Genomic DNA, 12,852 nt, shown 5'->3' with positions numbered 1-12,852 from the left:
CTATTATAAAAGTTAGAACTTACATTAAGCTTTTAGATTGAAATCTATCAATTTTATTTATAGAGTTCATTTCATATGATCAGCACACGTAAAGATATATTCTAATTTCAGGGTGATATGAGTCGCTCAACACGAGAAAACCATCTCTCCAATGATAAAATTTCCTTCACTAAAAAGAAATAAATAGAACAAATTAAAGTAGCAGCATTTTTGCACGATCCTAACTATTATTATTTATATCATTTGTATGAGCTTTATATTTTTGTACATATGTTAAATGAATAAGTAATAATAATATTGATAAATGAATAACAGCCTGACATGTAGAAGAAAGAGAAATAACTGTGAGGAACTTTATGTGTAGACTTTTCTCCTGTCAATCTATTAAAATCCAGTGTAGTCTAGAATTTGGAGCAGAATTGCAGATTTTTGTTCAGTTCTGTGAACAACTGCACACGTGTAGTAGCTTTGTGGTGGTGTCCTAACCTGTGTCCGGCGCATGAGCACACGGATGTGGTGAGGTTCAGTTTGAAACAGGAAACAGCATCTTTCGCCCTGTGCTTTTTTTTAATCTAAGACTGGAAGTGAGTGAAACAGTGACACAGAATAAACGCACCCTAACACGCCATTCAAGGTAACTTTTTTTTTATTTATTTTTATTATTTTTATTTTTTAAATACTCTTGTTTCCAATATTAAACAATGAATGTTATTTAACGTGATTGACCATCGAATCTTGATGGCATCAGTAGAAGCTTTTCTAAATAAGTTACATTTATAGAGAGTAATAAAGGCGTTTAGCAACAAGGTAAAGCCGAGAAATCATATAATCCCCAAGTTTAATCGGTTACATCCGTGTATAACTCAAGGAAGGTTTATAAAGTGATGATCATTTTCAAATTTTCACTGATTCATAACTAAAAGATGGAACTAAAAGTAATGGCGTCTCGTGTATCCTATTATAAAAAAAGGAGAACTTTGGGTGATTTACTTCACTTGCATACAAACGAAATGAGGTGTTAATTAAACTAGCTAATTGCTGCATGGTTATTTTGTTATACTTAAACCTCTCGATTGGACTTCTCAGTGTTTTACTTTCAGTCTCGCAGATATTTAAAGCATTAGCATGGGATTATCTTACATTGCAAGGTGAAAGTGTGGAAACTGTGTTGTAGCTCTGCTTTATTTTGTTTAAAAAAACAACAACACACCTCTAGACATCCTTCAGTGTTAACAAGCATGTACAACATCTCACACACACAGGATATTGTCTTCTGGTCAATACTGAAACTGTCTTGTCTTTAATCTATAGGCTCCTAAGTGCAGCTCTCTGTAATGAAGCACTCGAGTAATGTCTTCTTAGGGTCTAAGGGTTAGGAGAGAGAGCAAAGAACTCAAATACAAGGACTATTTTTAAGCCTTTGATTTAAAACCTCGGTTTAAATGTATTCCTTATAATACAGCTGCTGAATTCTCACTTTATATAAACACACTTTTTTAAAATTCATTATCGTTTCTGTAGTAACAACTCGTTCACAGGGATGTGTATAATAACATGGCCTGTATATAGTCTAAACTTAATATCCAGCAGATTAAAAGATGTTGTTTTAGCAAAATAATGAAGGAATTGTTGATATGGTGAAAGATTCTTTAAGATGATGTCCATTTAACTTTCACAGAAGGAAGCTCCAGTGTCAGCATTTCAAAATCAGTATATTTTCCTTCATGGGTAAGTGTTTAAGAGCAGAAGGCTTTTGGTTTCTTTGTAAGGTGACAAGCTGCGTTTTGCTTTTATTTTTATTTTTATTTTTTTGTCTTAATGTCAAGAGAAATAAGAAAAGAGGGTGGTGTGTAACTGTTGACTCACTGTCACAGTTGTGATAACGTTAGCAATAAAAAAAAAGGAAATAACTTTTAGTTATTACGACTGTTCCAAGATTTGCTGTTATTGGAAAATACAACCTGGACACTGCAGCTGCTTCAACACCACTCAGTGGTTGATTATTTTCCTATAACAGTATGGCATTGCATCTTGTATTCTGTAATAATTCCATTTGACATTCTGTACTGTGAAAGAAAAAACAGGTTTCGACAGTGTAGTGCATGTAGCGTAAGGCCACGTAATATATTCTCATGACCTGTTTAATGCTATACTAAACATCCCTACTATGCTTTTGGTATGTACTTTTGTGCAGGCCTATTAGCATTTTTGTAAAATATGTCAAATAAAAATGTAAAATTTCTTTCGCTGGGATCAAAAATCGTTCACTCAGTCGAATATTTGTTTATTTACAGTTTTATTTTGAAGCTATGATTGAGGTCACAAGTCAGCAAGGTGCTGTCCTTGCCTTCATGTCTCTCTCCACCGTGGGCTTCATCTGTGCTCTCTGCATGCGCTGTAGAAAGAAATCTAGTAAGTGCAATTCAACACACATTCTCTTTACATGTCGCCATGAACATGCATTATTACTGGTGGTAATATTTATTTATTTATTTATTTATTTTTGGTACAGTGATTGTACAGGAGAATAGCCAACTTTATATTCCACAAATACTGTAAGTTGTCTGATATTTTTTCTGGCGCCTTTATAATGAATAAATAATTAAATAAATAATTAATCGTTTATTTATTTATTTATTTTTCTCTCATTTAAATGCTATATGTATAAATGATAGTGGGATTAAGGTGTATATTTTCTATTCCGGCTTTATCCAGTCACAGAGAGGGGAGCAGGTTTGCTGTGACAAAGTCAAAAACAGGTTAAGAACTTTTTATTTTTATAATTAAATATTGAATGTGCATTTTTTTTTGCGAATAGACTAAAACCTGTACCACTGCCAGTATTACTGCGTGATACAAATAAATAAATAAATAAATAAATAAATAAATAAATAAATAAATAAATAAATAGTCAAACATTTCTAATTTAAAAAAAAAGAACATTTAAAATACAGAGGTTTAGTACATAATGATGAAAGTTTTGTCCATGTTAAGATAGAAGTCTTTCACTGAGCCAGCGTCTTTGTTCAAGCTATATGTCTATGTTGTATTGAGTGCCAAAAGTGCTCCTCAGAAATGCAGCACATTTTGTAAAAAAAACTAAAATGCTGTTTGAGTAACTAAGATTCGGTTCACTAAACGTAAATAGCATAAAGCCATATAATAAATAGAGTATATGAATGTGACACTCGTGCAATCATAGACAAGTTTATAATTTCCTTGAAGCTCTAAAACTAGCCCCATTCGCCTCTCTACTTTGTGAATGGTACTTCACCTTCCTTTTATTCTTCTTCATCTTGACATTTGTCAACAACATACAGTTATACAGAGTAGCATACTGTTTGATACTAAATTGCAATCTGCCTTAAATATTTTTACAGTAATGTGTGCAAACCAGATTAGCACAAATCCACCTGAGAGCTCAGGGTAATGTATTGCTCTTACATTGACCTTATCCTGAATCAGTTCAACTCGGATCATAATTAGCAATTAAATCACTCTTCTAACTCGCATTGTTTTATTTCCACAGGAATGTTGCACACCCATCTTATAGGCAGCTGGATTGTAAGTACTACAAAAAGAAATTATATTTTGAAGCTGAAATGATCAGCAAACACACTGTAAATTTCATGGCTTATTTCCCAGCAGCTGTCCCGGACCTAGAGGGAAGTTACCAGAACATTGCAAAGTGTAGGTTTATGTTCCAGCTGTAAACTTCAGAATATTTACTCATGTTATAAATAATTGTACGCTACATCTCTCTTTCATTTTATATCACCTTTTAACAGCAAATCGTGGCAGTATGGAACCCACCTATGTGTAAGTCATGCACTTTATCTGGAGAAAATTAGGGGTGGTTTTAGGTCGGTGGTTAAAGCACTGTGCAGGTGGACTGAAGTACTGAAGCCACTGTGTGCCTTGTTTTGGAAAACGGTGCTCACACTTTCTGTAAATGGAAGGAGTAAATTTAACAGGTTGCCAATGTGACAGCAGCAAGTGTAAAAACAGCTCAGGCAAAAACAGGTAGGCAGAGCAGGCCAGAGCTTTACAGTAAAATGACGGCACTTCATCTTAAAAAAAAAAAAGTAAAATAAAAGTTTAGAACACTGCAAAAATTTATATTGTAGTTTTTCTATAATCTTTAATTAATAGATTAAAATGAAAGTGGTACAAGCAGATAATTAATCCCATTTATAGACATGTTTTAAAAAAGCATACTTGTTTTTTCAAGAATATATTTTTCACCAGATTCTCGTGTTCAAGAAGAAAAATGTATCATATTTATTCTTGTATGCAAAAGTCTTACTGTATTAATAAAGCACATTCTGGAATAGGTTGAGGAATAGGCTACATATTAATATTAAAAAGAACAGACAATAGTCTATAAAGAATAAGCTAATGTTCATCTGTTGTTTTTAATAAACTTTTTTTTTTTAAAAATTATTAGTGTCTCTAATAATTCTCACATTACTGCGTGCATTAATGCATACCAACAGGATGGAAGAGTATTACAGTATTATACTTTTATTTAATTTAAATATTATAATATATTTGTGTAATATATACAGTGTACAAGTCTGACATGTATGACATTTGGCTTCATGATGGCTACAATATCTAGTTACATAACTTCATAAGTTAACTTTGTTTTAAGATAATGCAGTCATACAATATAATAAACCATTAAAAAAATCTATCTGAGATACTGAACTCAACATGGTTTAGGGTGACTGTGTTATTGTTTGTGGTTTGCTCAATGCTTACTTAGGTGCTAATCATAAAAGCTAAGCATTAACCTTTAAGCTCTGGTTTAAAATCTAAGTGACTTTCTAGAACAAAGATAGCGAAACTATGCCTTTACTCTTTTTTCCTGAATAACCAACTAATTTGTTCCTATCCTAATTTGTTTTAGAGACCCGATAGCAACACCACCTGACGAAAGCAGTGCTCTTAATAATGGTGAGTACAAACACCACATTCTCTCTTTACCCTCAAGCCGTATGTCAATTGTATTTAAATGAGAGATGAAAGGAAGTGTTAAAGGCCTCTGCGCTATTGAGTGAAATGTCACGACAAAACCACGGCGTCTGAAATCTAGATGAAGATCAGAACAAGCGTTCTGCTGTAACTGCAGGATTCTGGTTGTGTTAAAATAGTCCGTCTACCCTGAAACGTTACAGATGTTTGTAAATGTAAGCAGTTTTTCATTTGTTAACTCTATTTTCACTAGTGTGTGTGTGTGTGTGTGTGTGTGGGGGGGGGGGGGTTGGGAAGAGTAGAAGAGATGGTTAGGGGACTACCTCTACTAATACTACTATATGCAACTGTATTTATTTTATATAGATAGTGAGTATGCAAATATTTATCGACCACAAGAGATCAAACACGACTCATCAGGTGAGTACGATAACATTTTTATGCATAGCTTTTCTTTAAAAACAAAATTATAATATATATAAAGTGTTGTAGTGATTGTGTGATTTGTTTGATCTAAAACCAATCAAAAATGTTCTTTTTGCCCATGTTACAGAAGATTATGAAAACACAGACTTCCTGCATACACACAAAACAGATGATAACGGTAATGATACAGTACTGACTTCTTATTTATTGATTAATCTTGATGGTCATGAGTTCTAATACAGCGACACTCACATTATTCTTTATCTTTCTAACAGATGAATCAGATTACGTCAACATAGAATCGACTAACTAACAAAGTTAATAAGTTTTCAACTGTTAGAGTAGATTAAATATCCATTGGAACAGATTTGTATATTTAATAGCACAGAATAACTAATATAATGTTTCATGGTTTTTATGTTGGACTTGTATGAACTGTTGGAAAAATTGATTTAATAAAGGCACATGCCACTGAAGTGTACGCAAATTGAATTTATTCTATTTTTAATTCTATAAAAAGTACACAAAAAATACAATATTCTCTTTTATAGCTGTTATAATGAGCATTTCCTAACATTTCTCTTTATATTAACTAAAGATTTAATTATACGTATATGATTTTAATCTTTTATGATGTAATGTTTTATTACATCTGTAATTTTCCTGCAAAAAGATTTCCCTAGTATGAGCCATGATTACTTTTAATCATCGCAGCAGCTGAAAATGTATGTTGGGATTTTAAAATAAATGTTAAGCACTGCTTTGAAAGCTATGGACTACTTATGGGATTAGATCTTCTAGCATGTTTCTACAATTTCTATTTTTATACACACATTTTAGACATTTTTAGGTGTTGTCAATTGTTGCTTTCATATGTTAAAGATTGTGTAAAAATATCTCAACACTTTTGCCCTTTTAATTAGAATAATATACAGAATGAAATTAGAACATGGCAGTTCAAGTATTTCTCAACCACACGAGTCAAGTAAAGGTGTTGAACAAATACGGTGCACTGTATAGACTGGAACAAGAACCTTGACGTTAATGCAGCTTTAGGAAAAGAAGAAAAGCCATCTACTGTACACTGAATGCTATTTAAATATGAAACTGTCAAACTGGAGGATCCTTTGTAGGCTGAGATTGGACTACTGTACACCTATTTAATTAAAATTAATTCTCTAGATAAGGAATTGAATCAAGAACCTGAACGAACAAACTTGGCACTAACAAAGTAGTCAATTGAAGACAGAGTTTCACACTACAATAAAATATCCTCAGCCAATTACTGAATCATCACTTATTCTGGCTAAACTAATCCAGACCCAAATTTATCTATTAGTAAATCTTGTTTTTATTTATTTATTTTTAAAATACAGCATATGCAACACAGGGTCCTGCTCATCTTATACTGTAGAAGCTTTTTTTTTTTTTAAATTCCAAGTTACCTCAGGCATCTTAATCTACTCCTTTAAGAAACTAATAAAAATGGGGGGGGGGGGGGGGGGACAATTAATAATATAAAAAAAATAAAAAGAGCCAGTGCGCTTGGTGTAAGCAACTGACTCACTATTTATGAGAGAGAAATAACATTTAATTATTAACTACATTTCAGATTAAAATGGGTAAAAGGTGTGTGTGTACGTACACGTGTACAAGGAGAAGCCATTAAACTGACAGCATTTCAATGTGCAAAAGAAAGACGAGTAAGTGAAAAATTGTGTTTTATTGAGCATTTCTTTAAACTATTTACAGTTAATATGTACTCAGTAAAAATTACTTTACTGACAGCCTTGAATCTCAGGATAGATGTTGAGTATGAAGCAGTAGGATTTAGCTGGCCTCGGGGGCTGCAGTCTTACTGCAGAGACGTCCTAACAGTCCAGCAAGCTGGAGCAGAGAGTTCACTCCTTCTGTTATCTTCATGTGGGTATAGCCAATCTCCTGAGAACGATACATCATACAGTATTAGTATGGTAGTGGTATTAGACCAAGTGGGAAATAATTCATTACGTGATTTCTAAAAGCACAATATACTTACATTACAGCTACTCAAACACTTCATAGTATATTTATTGCAAATAAAAGCTGATTAAGAGGTTAAATGGCTAGGGCACCTTAATATTTGATGATAGTATTTATAACAAGCCTCTGTGTTATGTTTTAAGTGCCAGGTTGCAGACTGGTGTTGATTATACAGAGTCCAGTATTAACACCAAGTGAGCAAATAGCAGTGTTTTTGACTTAGATATAGAACTCAGACATTCATGGACCAGTTACATAAAAATTTATTTTTTGCACTAGGATTTGGGGGACTGGTGTGTGTGTGTGTGTGTGTGTGTGTGAGAGAGAGAGAGAGAGAGAGAGAGAGAGAGAGAGAGAGAGAGAGAGAGAGAGAGAGAGAGAGAAGAACAAATTTTTACCTTGATAAACTCCAGTTTCAGGTACTCCGGCATTTGTAACGTCTTACACACTCTGAAGATGTTCCCTATTATATCTTCAGGAGAGTAGCCGAGTGACCAAAGCTGTGATATTATCTAATGAACGAGAATTTGAGATTTAACACCATTTACTTTTAGTGTGCATTCCTACTGATTTATGATTACAGAAACATGCTGACATTACCTTGTAAGCCTCATCGATGTTGCCGGTGACACAGTGTTCAAGCATGTTTTTAACCAGTAGGGGGTGTGGTTCATCACATACCTGAACAAAGATCATATGCATTTTGTGAGAGGTTTTCCCACTTACTTTACACGTTTGGGTTAATTATTTGGTTGAAGGGGACAAAAAAACCAAGACCCACCTTAAACACATTTTCACTGTTGATAAAACCAAATCCAGAATGTGTGGACTGCAGGTTGTTTAGTGCCTGAAACACACAATGGTTGTTATTTAAGACAGTGAAGATAAGATGTGATAGACCTATTAATTGTTAACTATATTAGCTTTGGAACACGTCTTGATGTCTGGTCTTATTTAAGTGAAAAAATCCATTACTTGATATTTTTTCCTTTCACTAAACTTCTCCTTTGACAAAAATAACTGTTCAGCAAACAGTTTGTTCACCAACCTGTCTCATGTCTCCTTGGGCGGTGAAGATAATGGCCTCCAGTCCATCGTTGGTGGTGTGCAGGTTCTCCTTCTCTACCACCTCCATCAGCCGCATCATGATCTGTTCGTCCCTCAGCTTACTGTAGCGCAGCACTGCACAACGTGACTGAATTGGCTCTAGAGGAACAGACCAGAGTCACATAGTAGGATCTGGGATTATAAGTATGAGACACTTGTTCATGGACCTTGAATTGGAGCTTGCACTCTGTAGACATCTAAAGTAATCTTTAAAAATGTGGCTTGTATTGTGGACACAAAACAAAAAAGGTTTACAAACACAGACAGGTCACTCACCTATAATTTTATCTGATGCATTGCAGGCTAAAGCAAATCTGGTGGTTTTTGAATAGATCTCCATTGTTCTCCTCAGAGCTTGCTGTGCTCCATCAGTCATGCTTATTTCAGAAAAGGCATTGTATGCATATTTCACTTACACACATTTAAATAAGTGAATGGTGCTAAAAATTATGAACACACAATAGTGTGTGGGTTCGGGGATGTTTACCTGTCGGCTTCATCCAGGATGATGATTTTGTGACGTGCTTTGGGGAGAGTAACTTTTTGCTGAGCAAACATCTTGATCTTGTTTCGGACAACATCAATACCTCTGAAACAACAAGAACAACAAGTAAAATTTGGGGGAATTCCATACAAAGGTTTGGAATCAAATCTGCAAGTAGAAGATTAAAAAAAATAATAAATTAAATATATAAAATTATAGTTTGTCTATTCTATGTTGTCTCTTGACCAGACAAGTGTGTACTGTATTATGTATTGGTGACACAAAAGGACTACAGAATACCAGAAAAGTCAGGAACCAATGTGCTGAGCAAATATACAGCATGTGTAAATAAACACAAAATAAAAGTATATGTGGGATGTGGTAGCCTACTGGTTAAGGTGTTGGACTACCAATTGTAAGGTTGTGAGTTTGATTCCTATGTTCACCAAGCTGCCTCTCCTGGGCCCCTGAGCAAGGCCCTGAACCCTCAATTGCTCAGTTGTATAAAAATGAGATAAAATGTAAGTCGCTCTGGATAAGGGCACTTGCTAAATGCTGTAAATGTCATTATGTACTTTGACTCTCAATGGTTCCTGACTTTTCAGACTCTCTCTATACCAAGTGAAACTGATACTTATGAATACAGATTACATTTTATTAACACAAGGAATAAACAATCAGATCATTTAGAATTCATGCCATCCGTCACTGAATGCAGAGAACAGTACAGAAGACAATTTATGATAAAATCAAAATTCATAAATCACTACAATTTATAATAATAATAAAAAAAACCCTGTTTGTGTGTTTTTTTTCTCTAAAAGGGATTTAGCCCGATTTCATTCCAAGACACTGATTTAAACTTATTTATTTATACCATCATGAGGATATGTTTTTCATGAGTCTGGATAAGGCCATCTACAAAATACTGTACCATCAATGCGCTGCGACATTCAAAAATGATCCTCCTAAATAATAGACCATTCACAATATCAATAATATGAATCCGAGGTAGCTACCGATCATTTGAAGCATTTAGCTCGAGCACAGCGTCCTTCATCGCCGGGCCTAGAAGAGCTCTGGCCAAACACAAAATGCTTGTTGTTTTTCCAGTGCCAGGAGGACCCTGAAAGCACAACAAGAACACAGTCATTAATACACATACTTTTTTCTTATTTCGGTCGCTCCATGTTCTGGGTCGCCATTGCGGATAATCTGGTCGTATTAGACTTAGCACAGGTTTTACGCTAGATGCCTTTCCTGAACAACCCTCCTAATTTGTCTGGGCTTGGGACCGGCACTGAGAGTTAATTCAGGAGGCCGGTCATGATTACACATACTACTGTGATATAATTAACTGTTAAGTAACAAATTAAAAATGAAGGTCTACTTACGGCAATAATGATGTTGGGTACATTTCCCTCTCTGGCAAACACCTGTTTAAAACATCAAGCATATCTAAGACCATATTCTATAACTGAATCAATGAGATTCAAATGAACAGATTTATAAAATACATCATTTCTATGCACAATCCAGATAAATTAAAGGTAGGGTCTCAGATTTTTGAAAATGTTGACATATAAAATCACCAAAACAAACACGTCCCTAACCCAAATGGGTCCCACCCCTGTATTGATAGCTCGCTCACACCTACATACATAACCCAGGCAACTAATGGAAAGAAATGTGTCTATCATAGCTGAAGGGAAGAACAATACGATTGCAGATAAACAAATTAATATATAGAATTGTTGATATTTTGAGGTTCTCAGAGACAAATAACTTTATAATCAGGGATCTGCATGTCTCAGCTATGTAATAGTCAATGTGTTTTCTGCTACAGGAAAGACTTGACAGGATTTTATGTTTTCTGATTTCTTAATAAAAACCTGTGGGTTTTTTCCTCCTTAAATTTTAAGAGAAAGTAAAAAGAGCAGCCAATGAGGTAACAACAGTTTTCTTCAACCATAACACAAGTAAATTTAAGTGGACAACAAGCATGACTCTCTGTAAGTAATTAAAAAGGAAAAACAGCTGTGGTATCATTGGGAGAAAACTCTTGTCCCCTTTTTGGAAAATAATCCACTTTGGAGTGATAACAGTACTCTACTTTGCGTCAGACAGTCAGTAAGTCAAACAGTCAGACACAACTTTATCATCACTGCATAGTACAGGTACACAGCAACAAAATGCAATTTGGCATCTACCAGAAGTGAAAAGCTTAGCAATTGTGCAAATAGTCAAGTGCAGATAAATATGTAGCATATGAGCAGCGTGTAATATATAGTTTTATAGGTATATATGTAAACATGTGTACAGTGAATAAAGTTAAAGGCTATAGCAGTGCAGAGATGTGTGGACATTGTTAAAAAGTACAAGTAAATGGTTCTGAGGCTATGGCACTAAAAAAAATGTGTAAGCTGAAAACAAGTCAAATAAATAAATAAATAAATAAATAAATAAATAACACACACATATGAATGTGAAATATTAGGCAGAATGTATTTAAATGCATTGTACGTATAACTGTACAGAGGTTATATACAGTGTTTTTACAGTGTAGAGTTCAGTAGTGTATTGGTGGATGGACAACCTGCTGGTTCTGGTCAGGGGACATCATACACACATTATTTTATTTACTATTATTATTCTAGAACAACAGCGTGTTCAGCTAAGTTCATCAGTGTTCAGCTAAGTTCATCAGTGTTCAGCTATGTTCATCAGTGTTCAGCTATGTTCATCAGTGTTCAGCTAAGTTCATCAGTGTTCAGCTATGTTCATCAGTGTTCAGCTATGTTCATCAGTGTTCAGCTAAGTTCATCAGTGTTCAGCTATGTTCATCAGTGTTCAGCTATGTTCATCAGTGTTCAGCTAAGTTCATCAGTGTTCAGCTATGTTCATCAGTGTTCAGCTATGTTCATCAGTGTTCAGCTATGTTCATCAGTGTTCAGCTAAGTTCATCAGTGTTCAGCTAAGTTCATCAGTGTTCAGCTAAGTTCATCAGTGTTCAGCTATGTTCATCAGTGTTCAGCTATGTTCATCAGTGTTCAGCTAAGTTCATCAGTGTTCAGCTAAGTTCATCAGTGTTCAGCTATGTTCATCAGTGTTCAGCTATGTTCATCAGTGTTCAGCTATGTTCATCAGTGTTCAGCTATGTTCATCAGTGTTCAGCTATGTTCATCAGTGTTCAGCTAAGTTCATCAGTGTTCAGCTAAGTTCATCAGTGTTCAGCTATGTTCATCAGTGTTCAGCTATGTTCATCAGTGTTCAGCTATGTTCATCAGTGTTCAGCTATGTTCATCAGTGTTCAGCTATGTTCATCAGTGTTCAGCTAAGTTCATCAGTGTTCAGGTTAGTTCATCAGTGTTCATCAGTGTTCAGCAGGGTGTAGGCTTCAGCAGTGATGCTATATAAAAGCAGATCAGGTGGTTGGTGTAAAAGCTACATGTGTTTTCTGTCTCACCTCCAGTCTGCTGACAGTTTCTTCATTCCCAACTATTTCGTTCAGCTTCAGCGGTCTGTATTTTTCCACCCTAAACACGAAAGACAAGCCTGTTAGCACAAAGCTATGACGTTAGCACAAAGCTATGATGTTTACCGTACTCATTAACAACAATAACATCATACAACCGGAAGCGAACATTACCAGGGGAGTTCGTATGTGGTCGTTGAAGACTTGGTTGCATCTCCTTTTTTATTACTCTGTGCGTCTGACTGACTTTGTTCGCCATCAGCTTCTTTCATCTCCACTTCCATGTTGAATCCTTTGACATCAGACTTTCCCGCGCCACAGCAACCCAAGCAGCGCGGTCAAAGTGACGTCACTTCCGCTA

The 12,852-nt window shown here is 35.0% G+C and overlaps 2 protein-coding genes across 8 annotated transcripts; one reads left to right on the top strand and one right to left on the bottom strand.

The window, feature by feature from the left end:
- Window positions 1-427: 427 nt before the first annotated feature.
- On the top strand, window positions 428-5,884 carry si:dkey-183i3.6 (LAT2 domain-containing protein). 7 transcript variants are annotated; one of them, XM_047805791.1, is made up of 13 exons: window positions 442-634; window positions 1,679-1,728; window positions 2,295-2,412; window positions 2,513-2,555; window positions 2,716-2,759; window positions 3,381-3,426; window positions 3,530-3,564; window positions 3,649-3,690; window positions 3,789-3,819; window positions 4,913-4,959; window positions 5,344-5,397; window positions 5,531-5,581; window positions 5,679-5,884. In XM_047805791.1, exons 3-13 carry the CDS (start codon window positions 2,310-2,312, stop codon window positions 5,714-5,716), a joined length of 534 nt encoding a protein of 177 aa, XP_047661747.1. In that variant the 5' UTR covers window positions 442-634; window positions 1,679-1,728; window positions 2,295-2,309; the 3' UTR covers window positions 5,717-5,884. The 7 variants fall into 7 exon arrangements, with proteins under 7 accessions (XP_047661750.1, XP_047661751.1, XP_047661746.1 ...); XM_047805792.1 differs by having other exon boundaries at window positions 3,646-3,690; window positions 5,534-5,581; XM_047805789.1 differs by having other exon boundaries at window positions 448-634; window positions 3,646-3,690.
- Window positions 5,885-7,107: 1,223 nt separating this feature from the next.
- Window positions 7,108-12,852, bottom strand: rfc2 (replication factor C (activator 1) 2). The gene is made up of 11 exons (XM_027157650.2): window positions 12,666-12,852; window positions 12,483-12,552; window positions 10,411-10,452; window positions 10,036-10,142; window positions 9,020-9,121; window positions 8,809-8,909; window positions 8,474-8,631; window positions 8,207-8,272; window positions 8,026-8,106; window positions 7,824-7,937; window positions 7,108-7,344 (listed from the first exon to the last, which is right to left on the bottom strand). The coding sequence occupies exons 1-11, from the start codon at window positions 12,773-12,775 to the stop codon at window positions 7,234-7,236; spliced, it is 1,062 nt and encodes a 353-aa protein (XP_027013451.1). The 5' UTR covers window positions 12,776-12,852; the 3' UTR covers window positions 7,108-7,233.

Source organism: Tachysurus fulvidraco, chromosome 21 (assembly GCF_022655615.1).
Source record: "Tachysurus fulvidraco isolate hzauxx_2018 chromosome 21, HZAU_PFXX_2.0, whole genome shotgun sequence".
NCBI lineage: Eukaryota > Metazoa > Chordata > Actinopteri > Siluriformes > Bagridae > Tachysurus > Tachysurus fulvidraco.
The sequence above is the reverse complement of the archived record's forward strand: the minus strand, read 5'-3'. Positions and strand labels throughout refer to the sequence as shown.